We start from the raw sequence: 20555 nt of genomic DNA, 5'->3' as shown, positions 1-20555 counted from the left end.
GATGCGGAGGGCTGCGGAAAGCAGAGCGTGGTGAGGAAGAACTGGTGAATTAATAGTAAAAGAAAACGATGTAACCTACCACATATATTAATACGCGTAGGTACCGCTGATTAGTTGGTGGACTAGTGGTCCTGGTATTGAACTAACATGATTAATCCCTGAGGATGTGTAGACGAACGCCCCGTCGGCTCAAGTTCGGGCCTCCGATACCAGTGCGGGGAGGACTACTCCAGGCTGCATGACTCGTGTCACCCACCTTCCCCAGATCAATGTGCAGGTTGGGGTAATCCACCAGCTCAGGAGAAACTACTAGACCAGCGAGTATATAACCAACGACCAGGTAATTCGCTGATAGTTGACCGAGTATGTTGTCTGATTGAACCTCAGTAACTCGACTTTTCACAGGATTGTACAAATCCTGTCCCCACTTATTAATCTTTCAATATGGGCTTACTCAAACCAAAGAAGAAAGATGTTGAGTCCGAAGTACTTGGCGGATTATCGGCTGTGAGTTCTGACCCCAGCTTGAGATGTATGCAACGACTAAGAATATTGGAGGCACTGCCGACAACAGAAGAACCATGGTACCGGACGAAGCATTTGATCAGGCTCAATGCAATCATATTTATATTGCTGCTGTCTTCTGCTTCGGGGGGCTTTGATAGTGAGTGACCCTGACGACATGGTATGACATGCTGATCCTGACCACTGATTTCCAGGTGCGATGATGAACGGCCTCCAGACACTTGAGCAATGGCGAGAATATTTCGACAACCCCACGGGATCGATCCTCGGCGTTATGAGTGCCATGTACTCTGTGGGAAATGCCTTGGGCCTTCTCCCGGCGGCCTGGATTTCGGACAGATATGGCAGAAAGCTTTCACTGTACATAGGACTGGGTATATTGATTCTTGGAGCTGCAATCCAGGGTGCAGCTCAGAATATGGCCATGTTCACTATCGCGAGGTTGATACTTGGGACCGGCGTGGGCCTGGTCGGCACGCCGTCTCCTATGCTGATTACCGAGCTCGCTTACCCTACGCACCGTGCTAAAGTTACATCGATGTACAATACCTTCTATGTAAGCGTCTATCAAAGGATAGCTCTTTCCGGTAATGTCATAATGAATAACTAATGAAAGGCAGTATCTCGGAGCTATCTTGGCTGCATGGTCCACATACGGCACCTTTGTCATCCCCAACACTTGGAGCTGGAGGATCCCATCAATTGTCCAAGGAGCTTTGCCCTTGATTCAAATTGCATTAATCTTCCTGGTCCCGGAGTCACCTAGGTATGCATTAATTTGTTCACAAGTTGTTATGGCCAACCTGCTTACCTGCCTTTGCTAGATGGCTAGTCGCCCACGGCAAAGTCGAAGAAGCACGCCAAATATTCGTCAGACACCATGCCGGTGGCGATGAAGCATCAGCCCTGGTTGAGTACGAAATGTTCGAAATCGAAGCGAACATTCGACTCGAGGCGTCCGTCATGTCGCAGACGTCTTACATGGACCTCATCAAGACGGCGCCGAACCGAAGGCGAACGCTCATCGCCGTACTCGTCGGCTTCGGCGCCCAGTGGAACGGAGTGCAGGTCGTGTCGTACTACCTCAGCCTGGTGCTCAACACCATCGGCATCACCGACACGCCCTCGCAAGCCCTCATCAACGGCCTGCTGCAAGTCTTCAACTGGGCCGCAGCCATCTTCGCCGGCGCGCTGATGGTCGACCGCCTCGGACGGAGATCGCTGTTCCTGATCTCGACGGCCGGCATGACTGTGTCGTACGTGGTCTGGACCGCCCTCACCAGTGTATTCACCTCGAGCCTGAACCATCAGATCGGGAACGCCGTCGTGGCTTTTATTTTTATTTATTACCTCTTCTACGACATGTGCTACACGCCGCTCCTGGTCGCCTACCCGGCCGAGATCTTCCCGTATACGCTTCGCGGCAGGGGTTTGTCGGCGACATATGCAGCAACGTACAGTGGGTTGATCATCGGACAGTTCGTCAACCCGATTGCCATGGATGCGATAGGGTGGAAATACTACATTGTGTTCTGCGTGCTGAATGCCATGTGGTTCGTCTCGGCGTGGTTTTTGTTCCCTGAGACGAAGGGACGGACACTGGAGCAGATCGCTGAGGTGTTTGATGGTCAGCCGCACGCGATTGACAATATCATCGAGGAGAAGAAGCGGGAGAAAGACGAGACACATGTTGAGCATGTGCAGGACCTTTAGATGAAATAGAAACTTCAGGCCATCCACCCCTTGGACGAAGAAACTGTTAATTATATCCTAATATTTGCTCAAATGTGAACTCGACATGGGACTACTATGCGTCGTATCGTCTTTCCAAGCCATCACATTTGGTGTTGTAGAAGATGGCAGTGAGAGGTGTGAGTCTAACTTCAGGTCGATACTTACACAGGACGGGGGCCATATTCGACCATTTGGGACACGGATCTTCAAGTGGGAAACTACCTCCAGCGCGGTTCACAAAATACTGGTAAATGTACAAGCCAGACCTTCTTGATGCAATTTGTGAAGTCGTGTTCGCTGTTATCCGCCCTGGAAATCACCTTTAGTATACTCTTGAGAAGTAACCCGCATTTTCGACAGAAGATGGTCCATTTGGCCAAATATATCGCGCAATAAAAGCCACCATGCTTTACGGGAGTAAGCGGATGGAAATTTGGCAGTGATACAGAGGATCGCGAGGGTTGTCCAGAGGATTGTAGTATTTTCTCATTGTAGAAGTTATCCTGGGCACGATTTCCAACTTGTTCTGCATGATTGTGCTGACCAGAAGCACTTATAAGCAGAGCGAACTTTCTTAAAGGCAGGTAGGAATTCGACAAACCACATGCTTGGCTTGTTCCCGATTTGGCTTCTCTTTGAATTTTGCTAGCAAATCGTAAATGAGCTCTGAAGATTTCTACAGCCTTCGAGTTCGATATAAACCAAACTTTGATGTGTTTTGCCTGATACGCAGTGGGACGTCATGCCTGATTAATGAAGTCGAAGACACTGCACTCTTTACATTGAGCAAGGTATAAGCTGCGTTGATGGAGATTGATACGAAGGCCAAAAAAGGGTGTTTTTCTTTCTTTCTGATGGCTACTTCTGGCTTGATGCGGGGTTTTGTAGGCGTTCGGCCCTGCACTCAGCCGTACCTTCCCATCTGATGGCTCCCGTTCCTCTTCTATATTGGTGCATATGCAATAGAGCTGTATTGAGTGTATTTCCTTAGTGGAATTGTTTTGCTTATCGATGTCGGTCTCGCCTCGGAACAACTTCTTTGGAGTCAGTGGTTTACTGACTGCGAATTCGCAAAGATTCCTGATACGTGACCCCATGGGGTTACCCTATAGCTATAGATAAGATAGATAAGAGCTATAAAAGAGCTCTGCCAGGCCAGAATAGCTGACCTGGCATCCTTTCCCAATACAACAATTCACACCCCATATGCACTCGCATCAATTCCCCTTACAGTTGACGTGAGCTCTTCTCTTTACTGTCTACTTGATTGATGCAGACGGAATCTATCCAAATCTAGGACTTGTTGCACAGAAGCACGTTGCAGTTTGCCCGGTAGACTTGTCTTTAAACACTCAAGGCCAGGCGGAAGTCGCGGATGGCCTGTTTTAAGGAGCCAGCCACGGAGAGCACAGATTTTTTGGTGAATGATTGGACTACTACGCCTACCTTGGTCAAGAGAGATAGCAGTGCTCGTCCGATATAGGCTAACATCCAATTAGTCGTAGTACAAATCATGTGGCCACAGCATGCAAGGGCGATTTTCCACTTGTAGATGGACTGCAGTATAACAAGGTAGAATGATGCTCACGACCATGTACCAGTTGTTACACAGAGGATGTAAAGAGCAACTGTATTTATTAAACGGTTCCAACAACATCAGTCTCGAATGTGTTTGAGTTGAAGGAAACAACACGCTCAGCCCCTAGAGACGTAATGGTGTAGTAATGGGGTCTTCTTCTATCGACTATGGTATTGCAAATTTACTGTTTCGATCGAGAGAATGTGCGGGTAATGTGCTCAAGATTCATCAGTACGACTTACGCAAGTGCTTCTGTGGGAATTCGAACTCCACATCTGCCCCGATATACCGAATGTCACCTTGTGGGGCCAAAGCTGGGGTAACCCTCTCGTCCGGGCCGAGTCGCGGGGTGAAGCCCGGTTTCGCGGGGTAGATGCCCCATATTGCCCCGTGGAGTCCCGAGAGATGGAGAAATTTCCTGCTACAGAATATAGTTGTGTTGCATCATATGTGATACGACAAGCGAAAAGCAGTCACGTAGTTGTGCGATTCTGTAAAGCGGGCCAGTCTATCCGAGCTTTCCTATATTGACATAACTCGGTACCATATTTTAGCTAAATGCACCATTGGCTCTGCTGCCTTCAGCCTAGAGTCACCTTGTAGAGCGAAATAAGGGCAACCAAGGGTCTCTGGTTTGGGACGGGGCTATATAAAGAATAGCCCGCTTCCCTTTCTCTTCACTTATTTTAGCCACTCGGTCCCAACCTGCTTTTTTTTCAGCCTTTATCACGATTGCATTCTCGTTCCCAATGCAGTCATGATGTCGATACTGTCTAAAATATCCAGGGTCACCGGCTTAGCCGTGTTGGTACTGGCGCAAACATGCAGCGCTGCTTATAACAACACGACGGCAAATCGTGTCTATGTTCCTACCAAACCTCCTCAAGTGACCAACTCCACAGCTTTTGAATTGAAAGTTCGACCCGCCGGGTCTGAAAGTGTTTGGGAAACGGTTCCGTTGTACGGGGTTCAAACAGCCGAAATCAATGCCACGTCGGGGAGCAACATGAGACATGCATCCAATATTGCCTACTTCGACTTCGATGGGTCTGTGGAAATCACCATAACACCAAGTACTTCTGCGTTTTCAACCATCGATGCCGTCAGAATACGCCCTCTGTCCTACGGCATTGAGGCAACCGTCTCAGAAGGGATCATTACCTTCCGGCTTTCACAGCCGCAAAACAACGTCGTGGTCGAAGTCAACGGAGACATATTCAATGTTATCCATATCTGGACAAACACTCTTGAGAAGGATCCCATCACGGAGGCCCAGACCACCAACGACAGCAGCATAATATACTTCGGACCTGGGTACCACTCCCTCAATGAAGGCAAGGGAAACATCACCCTCCAGTCAGGTCAAACGCTCTACTTCGCCGCCGGCGCCGTGATAAACGCAGGGATCAACATTCAAAACGTCAGCGACGTCACCATCCGCGGCCGGGGATTCCTTTACAAGCCCCCCAACCAATCAATATTGATTGAGTATTCTCAAAACGTCGTTGTAGATGGTATTTCCGTGCTCAATCCCACATTCAACACCATCCTCACTGCCGTGTCGACCAATGTCCACATTTCCAACATCCGCACCATTAGCGCGGGAACCTGGGGCGATGGCCTTGATGTCTTCTGCTCCCAAAACGTGCTCATCGAGCGCGTCTTCCTGCGCACCTCAGACGACAGCATCGCCCTGTACCAGCACCGTTGGGGATACTACGGTAACTCATCCAATATCACCGTGCGGGATGCCTCGCTGTGGGCTGATGTGGCGCACCCGATCAACATCGGCACACATGGCAACGCAGACGAAGGAGAGACAGCTGAGGGTTTCGTGTTTGACAATATCGATATCCTCGACCACCGCGAGCCGCAGGTGGATTATCAGGGGTGCATTGCGTTCACGGTGGGAGATGAGAACCTGTACCACGATATGCTGTTTAGAAATATCCGGGTGGAAGATTTCCGGTGGGGCATGCTGCTGAGTTTGCGGGTGGTGTATAACACGAAGTACAACCTTGCGCCGGGTAGGGGTCTGAGGAACGTGACGTTTAGGAACCTCTCGTATAACGGAGGGGACATTGAGGGACACACGAAAAGCACGCCTATTATTGCAGGATACTCGCCGGAGAGGTTGGTGGAGTTCGTGGATTTCCAGAACTTGACTATCAATGGGTTGCATATCTGGGATGATATGAGGAAACCGACTTGGTATCAAACTTCAGACTTTGTGCCCATGGTTGTCACGTCACTGGCTCAGAATATCACATTTTCGTCTTGAAGAAACTATGGTTGGGTCGGGAATAATTCAGGGGTAGGTATTGAAGCAGACTCTTATGCTGCTGCTTCGTCATGTAATAGAAGTTCACTGCAGCTATGTCGTTTCCATATCTAAAGCCCCCAGAACGAAGAGAAATCTGGCTCCACGTATGTCTTGCTCGCTATGGGAGCCTATTTGGGACTCGTTTCCGCTCAGCTGGATCTATTATGGTGGACCATTCATCCTCGGAGGACATCCAATATGGTCTCCACAAGAAATCCATCAAGTGAGTCAGAGTATGAAGAACCTAGCAGAAGTTGCGACTGGAAGGGATGTGTTGTTGCGCGTGAAGTCTTGAATATCGTCACGGTACTAATAACGAGCACCTTCTACAAGTCCAATATGGGAGAAAGTTAGGGAGCAAAGGACCATTTTATACTTCTATCTAGTCCTGAATACGAAGGTAACCCGAAGCTGACTCTAGCTCGGCACCTCAGCTTCTGCTGACTCATACTAAATCATTTGACATGAACGTAGCAAATAACGCAATACCCAGCACCATCCAAAGCCAAATTCTCCCCGGTCCCACAAGCGACAGTTACTTCCTCGTGATGTAGGGCATGATCACCTGCACGGCCTTCTCCCGCATCGCCGAGATGTTCCAACTAGCGTGCGTGCAAGAACCTGGTTTGGGCATCTGGACCCCGGTATGCACGCTATCCCCCACCATGGCACCCACGCCGAAGCAGCAGATGGTGCCGCACAGGGCGTAAGTCGATATGGTGCCGGGGTCTTTGATTCGAAATCGGATACTTAGCACCCGAAGAGCCTCATCTTCGATTTAAACGACCTCACTGCCGTCATACCCGGCGCGTCGGCCTTCCTCTCCCAAGAGTCCCGCCTCGACTTGCTCTGGAATAATGCGCGGATCGGTCGCTCCCCCTTCTCCCTGGCAGTGTTAGTGTGCAAGGCTAGCATATGTCTTGATCTTTTCTCCTAACCAATCTACTTATTCCCGTACTTATCGAAACCCCCAAAGCTTCGTCAAAGGACGGTACCTACACCGTCGACTTGTTTCCGTAGCCGGCAGGCTGTCCCTTGCCGAGCCACAGCCGAGAAACTACAGCGCCCTCAAGGCCAACAACTGGATCCTAGCGTCTGGTTTCGCTAAACGGACCCGGAAAGATGATGTCATCTACGTGGCGCAGAACCTGGCATTTTGAGAACGAAAGGTTGGGAGAAGGTCAACTGGGTGACGAGGCAGGTTTTATCGCTTGTGCTACACGACCTTTCCAAGGGGACGTACACAGAACTCTGCGTAGGGCTCAGTCAGGATGCCAAGAAGGATGACGTCAGGGGAACTGCGGTGCCTTGGGAGAGGTATCCCAGTCCGAGAGCGGATGTGCTTGGAACCTTGATGAAGAGGGAGGGAGGAAGGTGAGATAGTACTGTGGGCGAGTTTGGGGACTGCTGTGAGGAGCGGACAAAGGGGCTCGGTTGGTTGACTGCGTTGATAGCTGATGGCCCCTACACGCATTCAATCACACTTCTGTCGGTTAAGGCAAACAAAGCCTTTGTAAATCATGATAAAACGAGTCAAAGTAGAGAGTATATTAATGAGTCAGATAGGACGGTCTGATTGCTACAGGTATGACAGCCCTGAGCGCCCTAGGCCTAAGACCCCTGTTACAAGTCTTCTCTTGTCTACTTGTCGTCTTACCACAAAGTCCATCGTGTTCCTCGTCATCCTCCTCCTCTTCATTATCTCACCGTCAGATGGATAATGCATGGCTATGTTCCATGGCTCCTCCGGAGACAAAGAGTTGATATATTCACTCCAACGTTTCTCCTCTTCGGTTACTAACCGCTTGTCCTATAGCGTATTCCGCTATTAGACATTAAAGAATTCTGGAATAACATCCTCGGCAAGGAGATCCACCCAGCTGGGCAGTGGCAGGTCTGTCTTGAAGAAGTTTTGGTATTCAAGCCGCAGGCCCAACCATTGGTCCCTAGTCAGTGTGAGATGCCTGTGAAAGTCAATTCCGGCGTCCCAAATCTGTGCGCCTAGAAGAGGGTACACTGAATGATAGCGGATATATTGTGCGTAGTGTCACTGATGGCTTGCAGGGATCCCTCGAAGACGTATGATCCATTTCCTGGGGGTTTTCTCGTAGAAAAGCAACCCCGCTTGGCCGCTACACATACCATCTCGCAGGCTGTCTGCCAGCAGTACCACGCTGAAATACGTTTGAAATATCTCGGAGGCTAGCCCTGGTGCCGGCCCTGCGTCCAGGGGGCGAGAAGGCTTGATCCGGCGTGCCAGCCACTTCGGGAGCTAGAGCCTCGTAGATCCAATCGGCGAGCCAGAGATGACAGGCCTTGGCTATTGTACTCATCCCGGTGTTTCAGCCAGGCCATTTCGGGTTCGTAACAAATGTCGGATCTATGGAATACCAAGCTCGGAATACCTTTCTCCACAAGTCAAGGCAGTGTACGATACGGAGGTGTAGGGTCTGTGCTCCCAGTGCCCGGGCATTGCTGGTTGGTGGATGTGCCGGTATAGATGCTCATCGATTCCTTGCGCCATCCACCATCTAGAACTCCTGGAGGTGGCGCAGGCTTTAGCGAAGGAAGGGAGCCCACGACTTGATCCACAACAGCTGTGTCAAAGCTGGGTTGTGGGCGGCGCTTCTCAGGCAGATACTCTAGCATTTGGTCAATGTGCAACTCTGCCCAGTAACGCAGGTGGTTGCAACATGCTGCCCTGACGCGTAATGGTATTGCATTGGAGAATAAGTCCCTCCATTTCCCCAGCAATTTGCTTGCATGCGCGTATCAGCGATAAGTCGATCCCTTGACGCCCATCAGCAGTAGCCAGCGTTCCTGACTCCCTGTTGAAGACATAGCCGCCATACAATTGGTCATAGAAATGGTAGATGGCGTCGCGAAGCTCGCGGGGAGCTTTGAAAACGGGAACATGCTGTAATCCTATTCCAAGGCGTCGACGTGGGGTCCTGGGGTTATTTCGCCAAGAAAAAAGAAAATACAAAGACCTCACAGAGGATTAGTCATAGCCGGCGAGGCCAATGAGGAAAGGTTCACAAGTAAGGCTCACAAGTAAGGCTCTGTCTGCTAAGGAACATCAAAAGCATCTCGACAGCGAGGTTCCAACTCACAACTAAACGCATGCATGCACAACGAGAGATTCCGAGACGGCGGAAATAAGTCGACCAGTAATGCAAGTCCACTATGCATTCATTGAGGGGGACAGTTTTCCGGCGGCTGGTGCGGGATAGAAAGTGAACTAGCAGTAATGCAGGCCGTCTTTGACAGCGCGTTTGAAGGCTAACTTAGTTAGTTGCCAGCAATAGTGGCTGGATTCGCTTGCATGGATTGAATTGAATCTGCAGAATGGAATGGACAGGGTCGATCGGTGATCAGCTTGCTAATTCCATCTGACAATGGCCAGATTGTCTAAGCTGCTCTCTCTCTCACGCCATCGCCCCGCCAAAGTGGTTCCTTGACCCCTCATTAGATTTACAGTTCACCTTATCATGTCTCTAGACGCCTGAAAAACCCGCCAGAGGCATGGCTGAAGTCTATTCGCCATTAGCCTACTACACTAGGCATGCCGACCGCCTAGTCTTGCAGATGGCTGGCTAGTAGATCTATCATACCACTCCCAGTCAAGAGAAAACACTCGCTCGATCGCACAGTCTTCGAAAGCCAGATTTGTGTGAGCAGCTGTAATCTTTGCGCTACTAGGCCGCCGCAAAGGCAACAGGGATCCCCAATTCGTCAGCCTCAAGCTGATCTGCTAATGTTGCACAAGCGCCATCTCCTACCAACTCCAAATACTGGTGGGGTCAACTGTGAATTGTTTGTGGGCCGGACCATCGAAGTAAACAACCTCAACTTATTCAATATCGGCGAGCGCAGTTTCTGCCATTCGCATCTAACGCAGCATCACTTGCGCACACTTGCTGACGCTGGTAACCATGTTCTCGAAGAACAGTTCAGAGTCATCGTCGGACAGCTCGAGGACTGTCCGGCGACCGCATAGGAAAGACCAAATAAACTCGACAACCCACCCCAGTATATTGGCGACTAAAGTCTGAGGCAACTTCTGCCCGTCGGTACGGGGAGATGCCCAACCTATGTACAAACTTGGTTATGGCTTTCCAAACGGCACCTCGGGAAGCAGAGGTTGGCCAAACCCGGATGCGGCAGCGACAACTTCCTTAAGCCGATGAACGACGAGTATCTTGTGAAGAGTAAAGCGATAGCGCGATATGACTTTGCGTTGTTCTAGGGCTTGCCTGACTTGTGGAAGACGTTAGTTCGCGAGTACGTACATCAAGTGGCGCGGGTGGTACGACATGACCAACCAGGCGACAACCCCCGTTTTTAGACGAGGGCGATGTTTGCAACCATCTTCAGGAGCTCGTTGCTGACGTTATCAAAACCACATAACTCCGGGCCGTCGAATTGCAGTTCGGGCGTGTAGATTATGTCGCGAGGCCTCGCGTGGTTTGGATTGCCGGGCCTATAGCAAGCGGCCGCCAGGGTTCTTTTGAGTGAGGTCGTTCCAGGTCATCCTGTCTAGCAAGTTCACGATGCGCACACGAGCTCAAGTCAGAGTACTTTACAGAATACCACGCTCCAACACGATTATTGTTTTGCCCACTCAGCCATTGGCCCTAATTTTAACCGTCTGCACTCACAATCGCATCATCATACGGAGTCGTGACTAAGCCCTCTATCAAAGTTGCAAAGCCCCATTAGGTCACATGCAACGATAGTGATCTGCTGCCTCGTTAGACCATCACTTCCCCAGCGTACGTCCCAGCTCCTCGCCTCGGTTGGTAGCAGCCTTAACAGCTCCATCCACGATGCCCTTAAAATTAGCAGCATCGAAACTCTTCAGCGCAGCATCCGTCGTGCCGTTGGGGCTGGTGACGTTCTTGCGTAACTGAGCAGGCTCGTCGGACGACTCGACCAGCATCTTGCCGGCACCAAAGCACGTCTGCTTGGCCAGGCGCGTGGCTTGCTCTTGCGGCATTCCCAAGCTCGTGGCACTCGAGATCAGATGCTCGACTATGGCGAAGAAGTAGGCGGGGCCAGATCCTAGATGCATCCGTCAGTATATTTGAGAATGAAAGGTCCTGACAGCATAATGCTGTGCTCACCCGACAGCCCGGTAACGACGTCTATCAGCTCCTCCTTATCGACCCACTCGGTCGCCTTGCTGACACTCGCCAACAGGGCCGTAACTAGTTCCTTCTCGGCGTCGCTGACATCACCGCCGGCGAATAAACCCGAGGCACCCTCGCCCACCAAGGCGGGCGTGTTGGGCATGACGCGCACAATATGGGGCGTGCGACCGTCAGCCAGCTTGGACCAATCGCGCAGGCTATCCAGCGTGATGCCCGCAGCGATGGAAACCACGAGGGGTAGAGAATCGCGCTGAGCCCAGGCGCCGGCCAGCTCCTGGCAAACCGTCTTCGCGACCTGCGGCTTGACGGCGAGGAGGACCAGGTCGGCATTTTGCGAGGCCTCGACGTTGGATGTCGTGGTGCGCACGCCCGTGGCGGCAATCTTGTCGCGGTTGACGTCCCACGGCTCGGAGACGGTGACGTGGTGTTTGTCAATGCCTTTGCTCACCAGGCCGCCGATGATGGCCGCCGCCATGTTGCCGCCCCCTGCGTCATGTTAGTGTGTGAGATGGGTGGATAAGTTGTCGCGTACCGATGAAGCATAGCAAGCTTGATTGCAGTGGAGATGCCATTTTTGCTATAATTTTAGAATTGTTTGCCAAAGCATCGTGTGAAGTCCAACTTTGGCATCGCAGTTTTGTCTTTGCCGACTTCGGCTCTCGGGCGGCTCAGCACGCTTAGCTTCAAATTTCTTGCAGCGTGCCAAGCAACAATTGGAAAATAAGCACGTAACTACAAAACTATGATTGGAATTGGTTTTTCAAACAATGCGGGGCCGGCGTTGCACTATACGACTTGTAAGCAGTGGCCAGCGTCACGCAAGCAGCAGCACGCCATGACTGGAGTGGGCTTCTGAGATGCGCTAGAATCTTGGAACTAATCTGCTTGCCTGCGGTAGCGCTTGGTTTTGAAGATAATGGGTACGGCGACGAAAGGGTGTTGCTATGTTGTATATGGCAGTTATTAAGCGACCCGTTTCCCATCCTCGCATTTTGTCCTCAACATCGAAACTCTGGGATGGCCAGCGTGAACTCAGCCAGTGCATGTGATCATCGAAGGCCCGCAGCCTTTGGCACATCAACGCGGATACCTTCTCCTCCAGAATCGGGTTTCATCGGGCATCTCTAGTTGCACTGGTGCTATGAGCTTGTCCAAAATCGGCCCAAGTGAGGGGGTCGGATATCAATCTGTTAAATGGGTGCAGCCCGGAGTGATGTTGATACCGGACTCCCCCGAAACCCGACCCGAGCTCGTATCCGACCTTCGCCAGCCGGCTTCGAACTGTGGCCCTCTCTTTAATGCCGGCAGAGAAACGTGACAATTCTTCTGCAGTGGCAACCATGGCATCTCCTCGTCTGTACATGATCAGTCTCCCAAGACGATCACTTCGTCTCTTTTTTTTTCCAATTCGGACTTCAAGACTTCACAGCCCGCTGTACTTTCCCCTCGATGGCCACTCGAGCTTCCAAGGCCCGAGTGGCCGCGCTATATCAAAGCCTCGAACCAGGAATCCTAAACGGAATTCGGAAGCCCAAGCAGGCCGCCGGCTACCAAGACTCGGACGCAGACATCGTGTGGGCCTTGCTTGAATTCAGGCAAGCTCTCCGAATAGTATGAAGCACGTCGCAGAATAAGGAGTTATGTTAGGTTTGGAAAGTTGTATGTATCGACTATATATCCCTTGGCACTATGCACACTTGGATGGTGGCGCCTTTTTATCCAATAGAATTTATCGTGGCCCAAAACGAGTGTGTAAGTCCAGAGCAGAAATACGCGTGAGTTAGGAGGCTTCCTCCAGCCTTGGCGAAACTCCTTATTCTTCCTTTTTATACTCGGGCAGCCCCTCCAGCAGCTCCAGAGTTTTATGGTCCATAATAGCCGCACAGTGACGTGCTGTCATAGTAAATATGATATCCTTGGGCTGCATCTGTGGCGCTGTGAGGGCCCACGCAAATCCATGAAAGCAATTCTTCCGATACTCATCCCAAACATCAGCCCTCTCCAGTTTCGGTCCACCCAACTCAGCCAGCGTCTTCAAGTAATGGTCCACAATGCTCCCTTCATGCTCCCGCCTATCCTCGGCAGACAGCGTTCCCGTAACAAAATACGCCACGTCGTGGAACGCCGAGTTGACATGACACCCCTGCCAGTCGATAAACCCGGTTTTTCCCTCCGCCGTCAAGAACGTATTCCCAATATGCGCATCCCCATGCGCCACAACCATAAAACTCGTATCCGCACTCCGCCAGAGCGTCTTGAACGCCGCCATGATGCGCAGGCGATCCGCCATCTCCTTGGGAACGGGCGGCGCCTCTCCCTCGGCGAACCGGACGGACCACGCTACGGGGCTGAGCAGAGCAAGGACCATGCCCAGCAGGGGGTTCTCCTCCAATGACTTTCCGTTCGCCACCCAGGGGAAGGCCTTGGGGGACGCACCCCAGGTCTTGGCGTGCAGCGCGGCAAGCTGCTCGACGCCCGCGTAGACTTGAGCCGGGGGCAAGGTTTCGAGGGCGTTGGGAAAGGTGCAGCCACTGCCTTCGAGATCCTCCATGGCGACGATGCCTTGGCCCGTTACAGTGTCGGACCCGCAGTACCATGCCTTGGGAAGGCGCATTTTCACCGTGGGAGCGATGTGGTAGTAGAACTCAGCTTCACGGCGGTAGGTGGCGTTGATGGCCGGGTGGATGGCCACCAGCTGAGGGTTGAAGCCTCCTTTGAAGCACAGCCGTTTGGGCAGGGGATTGTTGGGCGAGTCGTCAACCAGCTCTACGATGATCTTGCTTGCCGTTCCGTGCATTTCCCTGACGATGGAGACATTTTTTATATTGCGGTTAAATATCTTTGAACACCAGCTTGCCGTGATCTGATCAGCCGTGACCGGGAGTGCCTCCGGCGAGTTCAGACCATCTATAACCCCAGTCGCCATGGCTGAGGGAGTGGTGTCGGAATTATTCGAGTAGAGTAGACGGCTTTAGTGTTGTTGACTGGCAACGGTTGTTTGGCCAGGTTCCTTTGGAAAACACTTGAAAAGAGGAGAGGGGAAGAACGAGCTCTGGCGGAAATTCGACGAGTGGGACTATATTTACTCCATGGTCTACGTAGAATATGGCCTAGTACGCCGGCTTCGGGTCCCGGGCGGTCAATCAGCCTCGCCATCATCGTGATCCCCTGGCAATCTATACTCTTTGCTGCCCGATGCAGCACCAATACTTATCTAAGTGCGCGTACTTTGGGACCACCTGGAGATGATTCCTCCTCCATCATGCATCACGTGGGTCCTCAAGTCGGCGCATGTTGTCCACCATTCCTCCACATGCCGACTGTCTATCTATTCAATATTTCCCTGGCCAGAAGCTCGCTGTCAGTGCGAGTCGTGCAGTTCTGATAAGGTATCGTGCGATCATTATGATTCGATAGGCCCATGCTACATCCGGCAAATAGGGCCCGTTTCCGTGATGGGGCTCATTTGCCCAACCCTGCCGTAATAATCCCCGGATTTATCCAAGCCCTAAGTTGCCAATATTAGACGCTAACCATGAAGTAGAGAACACTTGTCTTAAGAGCCTCAACTAGACATAAAAATCTCTCTGAGGACTCTTTCTGAGCTGCGTTTGTAATTTTTTTAATCCAGCCCACCCCACCCTGTCAGGCGGCGCTGTGGCCCACTGGCAAGTCGTCGTCAAGTCGTCTGTGATGATTGCGGCAGAGTTCGAACCTAACGAAGTACCCTGTTAGCATGCCAAGGCCCTTGCAAGGTTGTAAACATGCAGGGGTGAAAACACGTAAGCCAGGAGGGAGTAGACATGCTCCACTGTACTCGACCTGTCACCTGAGAGGCGCCCGAGTATTATTTGACACTAAGCTGTCTCAAGTTCAAGTCAAAATTCTCGTTTATTCTCATTGATATTTGTTACATGAAATAGACGAAGCTCGAATAACATCGCTATAGCCTAACCTATCCTTAGCATCCCGGCCGACTTCGTTCTCACACATTTGGCACTGCTAACAGTCAACAAGCTCAATAAGCCGCGCAATGACAACAAAACAACGTTGGCTCAATTTTAACAGCGGGGTCGGTCTAAGCTGATCCATCCAAAATCGCAAACGGCCCGCTTTGGAGACAAGGCAGTAGTAGTACGATGCTGGCCCCTATTGTCTGCATGGTATACGTTACAGGCACGGCAACGAGCCCGATGTCACATTGACACAAGCCTCAGCCGCCGTAAGGTTTTCTTTGGGCTCAGCCTTGGCATCGCTTGCAACCGCCTGGCGCGGTTAAGCCTATTTATCAAGGCGCATTTCTTACAACTCGCCACGTAGCGCGAAGCGTTTGGCGCCGCAATGCCATACAAGCTATCAAAAGAAGGTAACATAGGGCGTGGACTACGTATGTGGACAGGCAATGAGACGAACAGCAGCTACCAGCTGCATAGCTTGAAGCAGAAATTAACATTACAATGATCAAAATAAACCCATTGCGAGCGAGTAGCCACCGTCAATCGCGCAGGCCTAGGCGGCCAGAAGCTGGCAGCACTGAAAGTATCCTAGTTTTCAACGAAGCATTTGGGTGTCTTACACAAGCTGTAACAAGCATTGAGCTCGACTTCCAAGTGTTTGCACATGCGTTATAGGAAATCTGCGGGAAATGTTGCGTATGTGTCTGTGTCTCTCCAGTGTTCTGCCTTACTTGCGGTATTCTAAAGTTGTTTACCCCTGAATCGATGATGATTTGTTAAGTCCTGACAGTTGCCCCTTTCGTCGTACCTGCCACCAATGTGGTTCCGTAGTTTGCAGTGATTGGCGATCCACCAGAAATAAGCGAGGCATACACCGCGTCGAGAAACCCGCTATTAGCCCAAAGCTGGGACATATCCCATATCATGATACCACCAAAGCTCGAGAACTGCTTGCAGTATGCGATGATTAGTGCAAGTGCGCTGGCAGTTTGGTAGCCCGCTCCGGCTCCGGTATTGGCGGGGATGCCAAGCAGCACCTTGACATTCTCATTCTTGCTCGTCTGTTTGGCCCAAGTGTCCCAAGTTTGAAAGTTGAAGTTGTTCTGTGTGCCGGCCCCGGGGACGAAGGCTTGTACGCCACAGTAATTGTTGTAGAACTGTACCATGATGAAGTCGAACGAGATGGCGCCGTTGAGCATGTCGTTGTTGGCGAGATCCGGGTATGGACACTGGGGCGCCGCGGAAAGGTAATACGTCTTGCTGGTGCTGGCGTTCATGAGATCGCGCAGTTTTTGCGCAAAGGGGACCATGTTCTGAGTAATGGACTCGAAGTCAAAGTCAAAGCCGTCGATGACGGCGGTCCTAAAGGGACGGTTGGCGTATGCTGTGTTTGGACCGAATAGGTTCCAGATATTGGTGGCTGCTGCTTGGGCTGACGCGGCGTCGGTGAAGCCTCCTTCGGTGTAAGTGGCACCACCAATACTAACAAGAATTGTTTTCCCGTACGTGGCTTGGCAGGTTTTTATATCCTCTCTGACTTGGCCAGTAAGCCTGTGCGGCAGAATGCCTTTGAAGCTTACTCTATCTGAGGACAATTGAGAAGTTGAGTCCCAGTAAAGACAGTGCAATTGTCTCCAGCGTTGGCAAAGTTTGTGATCGGATTGTTCACTCCGTTGAGAAATGCCAATGGGATAATCTGAACAGTAGGGTGAGTTAGTACACTTCTCAAGTCGTGCGAAAGGAAGTAAGAGGACTTACATCGACCTGGCCATCTGTATCGGAGCTTAGTAAACTATTCCATGGTTATAGTTTTCATCGTACTTACTTGAACAGTATGTACTCAGCCTCTGCTGCGAACTAGCTTGGCCATATGAGTTTTGACCTGAGCAGTGTTAATGACTTTGCGCTGGGCGCAGTGGTAATGTTCAAAATCAACTGACCCCAATACACGGCAATGTTGCTCTGCGAAGCAACATTGAAACCAGCCAGCGCAGCCGGTAATGCAGAGATTATGGTAGCTGACGCGTATAAAATCTTGGAGAAGGCCATATTTGGTAAGTAAAATTTTCTATGGTAACAGTCAAAATGGTATGGGGTCTAGAAAGTTGGAAAACTTCCAAATCCGTTGCTGTCTATATAATAATTTTCGTATGCCACAACTTCAGTAGAGACTCGATCTGAGCTCAACGTTACTTTAAGGCCTACTTTTAATGTTTGACATGCCATCATATGACTAGAATCGCTTCAAGAGACTACCATACAGGAGTGCAACCGTGGTGGTCCCATTGTGTCAACCTGCCTCAAGCATGGTTCGAAGGAGCTAAGGAGTGCTGAAGAGCATGCTGAGCGCCGATATACTCAGGCATTTTGGATGGGTGGGTTGTTTTTCGGGTGACTAGAATGTTTCGTTTCATCCACTCCTGTCCATGGCATGTGGCTGTGACTTGATAAGTTGAATGCACGGATGACAAGGGTACTGCAAGAGAGTGTCAATCTCAGATGGCAACGTGAAAAACGGACCTTCGTATGCTGGACGGTGAAATAACAGAGGACTAGTGGCACAGTCCACTGGCGGAGCCCTAGTTACTCCGTAACAATGTACACTAGTTAGATAGGTAACATTCTACCGTTACACCTGACGGAGGTTAACTTAGCTCAATCAACATCACAATCCTCCATGATGAAATGAAATCGTAGTTTTTGTGAAATCCTTATAAGCGCCAACTTGTGAATTTTGTAGCATTATGGCTCAGTATGGCTCAGTATGGCTCACTATCATCCAACGATCTCCCGCGTTAGATCATTGATTTCGGAGTAAGTTGACCAGGAAGGGAATTCAGTACCCACCCCTCTATGCTGTTCTGCGATAGTCCCTTGCATAATCCAGCTTCCTGTTTTGGATCTAACGCCAATCACAACCAATCAGCTATTCTTTATGCCTGTGCAGAATGCAACCACTTTGAAATGGGCAACGCGACGCGACGCATGATCAGAACCTGCTCAGGTCAGTCTTGCAAGATGAAGTCTAGTTTCGGTGCTTCACTGCGACCGACCTGATGTTGTCGATCACACCAGGAAACTTTAGCCTCCAGATTGCGACCCTATCCTTCACAGCTTGGGCTTACTCACACATTGGCATGGACCAGTTAATTTGAACATTCGAATTATGGGTGTAACGTTACCATTCCAAAACTATATTTCGGCATTTATACGACAGTTTCTCGCCGTGCACTTGCCATCAGAGTGACGGTCTTGAGATAATGGCCAGATTAACGGATGGATCATGCACAAGCCAGATGACATGATATCTGCGGCCACGTTGCACTACAAAAGAATAAGGCATAGATAATGTTGGGTCACCGAGCACCCGCAATCTAGGTCCTCAAGGTCAAGACCATGATTCTGGTGATTGATAAGCCAGTTATATAAACAATCGAGGCTTTAGACAACTCCAACTAAGAATCTTTGCTTCTCGAACGCTCAATTATTTGACTTCAATATCTTCGTGATGTAAAGGTTTCGAGTCAAGCTTCAGGGGTTTAAAAGTATAAATGAAGAGAGATAATAAGCCATGTCGTGTTATAAAGGTGGAATTCTTCTTATTAAAATCATGGTCAAAAAGACTGGCGCACGCTCGCACTTCGGAGACCCCAATATTCAACACCATAGTTGCCAACTCAATCATGCACAAATTCCTTGGCCAAATTCAATAATAATAGGTGCATCTTGATGCTATATTTCTCCTTACTAACAAATTATGTACTAAAAACGTATACGACGTATCTCAACGTCGTGCGACTACGCTCTACTATCACCCGTACGTACCTTGGTCAGATACGCCTCCCTGCCATTCTGAAAACGGCGATATCTAGTTCGTTGACCTGCGACTTTAGTACTTAGCTCAATTGGTCGTAGGGACTTCAAGCACCTAAGATTCTACGTTTTCAAGGCGGTCTTAATAGTATCACTGTATAGCATATAACCGATCTGCGGACTTCTTTCAGGAGCGCTACCCACCTATTTCTAGTGTTTTTCTCACTATTCTGCCGTATAGCAGGGGCTTTATTGTGACCTCTCCGTTATCTTAAGCCGAAGGATTGAGCATATTGTGCGCGCTTGGTATTGTGTGTAACCATCAACAGCGAGCATTCGAATCGGCTGTCAACCCGACGTATACCTAAGCCGCCTGCAAGCCAGACCACTATATTATCACGTACTGGTATAGATTATTACTCCTGGTATCTCTGATGGCTGATGATTGGTATTCACGCAAGATATGTTCTAGTAGTGTTGTAGGTGGGTGAGAAATTGAGTCGGACGCCAGCGCGTTGTGAAATGGGGCGAGCGTGCGCCAGACCATTTGACTGTGATTTTATTCAAGTTTTCTAGGCTGCTCTCCCTTGATATTTGTACTAACGTTTATTTGACCCTTGAAGCAATTTTTCCCGAGATTATATTACAGAAGAATATTTGAAATGATCGAAAGGGGCCACTACTATCTTCAGGTTCAAAACTTCCACTACCGCAATAATCGCCCTAAGGAGCACACAGAAAATCCAAGCGAATGACGTAGATGCGCGACTAAACCGTGCTGTTTATCGTGTAGCTGCTCAGATCCTCATCTAGAATGAGGGCTGGAGACAGACAGGATGCCTGGCGCTGATTGAACTCAGAATGTGTCTCGTAACATGCCACTGCTTTTTCCCGTTGGGTGGAGAGCTAATAGTTAAGGGCACCTACCGGTCTCTATTCCAATCGCTTCCATGGACTTTATAGTGGTCGCGATAGTCCAGTTAGGGGTGAAATATCCAGAGGGATCACCGTCCCAAGCGGCGACGACAGCTGCTACGGATACCAGCCCTGTCAGAAAATGAAGAACTCAGGCTCTGATGGGCATAATAGCGGGTAGAGCGTATGCGACGATGGTGAAAAGTGACATTTCGAAATAGTGAAGACTCTGGCCTTCTACAGTCTCTACGGATGGCGAGACTTTGCAAACCTGCTCCTTGAGGACTTCAGCGTTGGATTCATAATCAAAGAACAGTCGCTTGTTGGGTTGAGGCCCCAGCTTATAGACTTCGAGAACAAAGGAGACAGAGGAGTATTTGTTGGTCATCATCTGGTGTGATAACTCGAGGATATCGCGTATATAGATACGCTATGTAGGACTGTAGAGATGATTAAACGATTCCATCTCGGAGCATCCTTTTCATTCATATGTTAAGCATATATGGCATACAGCTTATATACAAGGGGCTCACTACCAATGTTGAGTTCTAAATCTG

At 50.1% G+C, this 20555-nt stretch overlaps 6 protein-coding genes across 6 annotated transcripts; 3 read left to right on the top strand and 3 right to left on the bottom strand.

The window, feature by feature from the left end:
- Positions 1-288: 288 nt before the first annotated feature.
- Positions 289-2278, top strand: BCR38DRAFT_374810 (glucose transporter). The gene is made up of 5 exons (XM_040857327.1): positions 289-507; positions 559-664; positions 720-1081; positions 1146-1291; positions 1350-2278. The coding sequence occupies exons 1-5, from the start codon at positions 445-447 to the stop codon at positions 2236-2238; spliced, it is 1566 nt and encodes a 521-aa protein (XP_040713251.1). The 5' UTR covers positions 289-444; the 3' UTR covers positions 2239-2278.
- A 1169-nt stretch (positions 2279-3447) lies between these two features.
- BCR38DRAFT_467932 (putative transmembrane protein) lies at positions 3448-6119 on the top strand (the record flags this gene model as incomplete). Its single annotated transcript, XM_040862765.1, has 2 exons — positions 3448-3709; positions 4667-6119. The coding sequence occupies exons 1-2, from the start codon at positions 3684-3686 to the stop codon at positions 6117-6119; spliced, it is 1479 nt and encodes a 492-aa protein (XP_040713250.1). The 5' UTR covers positions 3448-3683.
- A 707-nt stretch (positions 6120-6826) lies between these two features.
- On the top strand, positions 6827-7361 carry BCR38DRAFT_526512 (uncharacterized protein; the record flags this gene model as incomplete). Its single annotated transcript, XM_040865357.1, has 3 exons — positions 6827-6867; positions 6927-7055; positions 7138-7361. 3 exons carry the CDS (start codon positions 6827-6829, stop codon positions 7319-7321), a joined length of 354 nt encoding a protein of 117 aa, XP_040713249.1. The 3' UTR covers positions 7322-7361.
- Positions 7362-10923: 3562 nt separating this feature from the next.
- Positions 10924-11886, bottom strand: BCR38DRAFT_459932 (pyrroline-5-carboxylate reductase; the record flags this gene model as incomplete). Its single annotated transcript, XM_040862348.1, has 3 exons — positions 10924-11225; positions 11288-11800; positions 11847-11886. 3 exons carry the CDS (start codon positions 11884-11886, stop codon positions 10924-10926), a joined length of 855 nt encoding a protein of 284 aa, XP_040713248.1.
- A 1241-nt stretch (positions 11887-13127) lies between these two features.
- Positions 13128-14240, bottom strand: BCR38DRAFT_488076 (kinase-like domain-containing protein; the record flags this gene model as incomplete). The annotated part of the gene is made up of 1 exon (XM_040864229.1): positions 13128-14240. The coding sequence occupies one exon, from the start codon at positions 14238-14240 to the stop codon at positions 13128-13130; it is 1113 nt and encodes a 370-aa protein (XP_040713247.1).
- Positions 14241-16046: 1806 nt separating this feature from the next.
- BCR38DRAFT_488075 (putative class III chitinase) lies at positions 16047-17319 on the bottom strand (the record flags this gene model as incomplete). Its single annotated transcript, XM_040864228.1, has 5 exons — positions 16047-16803; positions 16851-16966; positions 17029-17042; positions 17096-17152; positions 17211-17319. The coding sequence occupies 5 exons, from the start codon at positions 17317-17319 to the stop codon at positions 16047-16049; spliced, it is 1053 nt and encodes a 350-aa protein (XP_040713246.1).
- Between the last annotated feature and the right edge of the window lie 3236 nt (positions 17320-20555).

Source organism: Pseudomassariella vexata (genome assembly GCF_002105095.1).
Source record: "Pseudomassariella vexata strain CBS 129021 chromosome Unknown BCR38scaffold_11, whole genome shotgun sequence".
Classification (NCBI taxonomy): domain Eukaryota; kingdom Fungi; phylum Ascomycota; class Sordariomycetes; order Amphisphaeriales; family Pseudomassariaceae; genus Pseudomassariella; species Pseudomassariella vexata.
The sequence above is the reverse complement of the archived record's forward strand: the minus strand, read 5'-3'. Positions and strand labels throughout refer to the sequence as shown.

Coding starts and splice junctions, on each gene's coding strand:
- BCR38DRAFT_374810 (XM_040857327.1), top strand. CDS start 445: ATGGGCTTACTCAAACCAAAGAAGAAAGATGTTGAGTCCGAAGTACTT. Junction 508..558: donor TACTTGGCGGATTATCGGCT/GTGAGTTCTGAC, acceptor AGAATATTGGAG/GCACTGCCGACAACAGAAGA. Junction 1,292..1,349: donor CTGGTCCCGGAGTCACCTAG/GTATGCATTAAT, acceptor TGCCTTTGCTAG/ATGGCTAGTCGCCCACGGCA.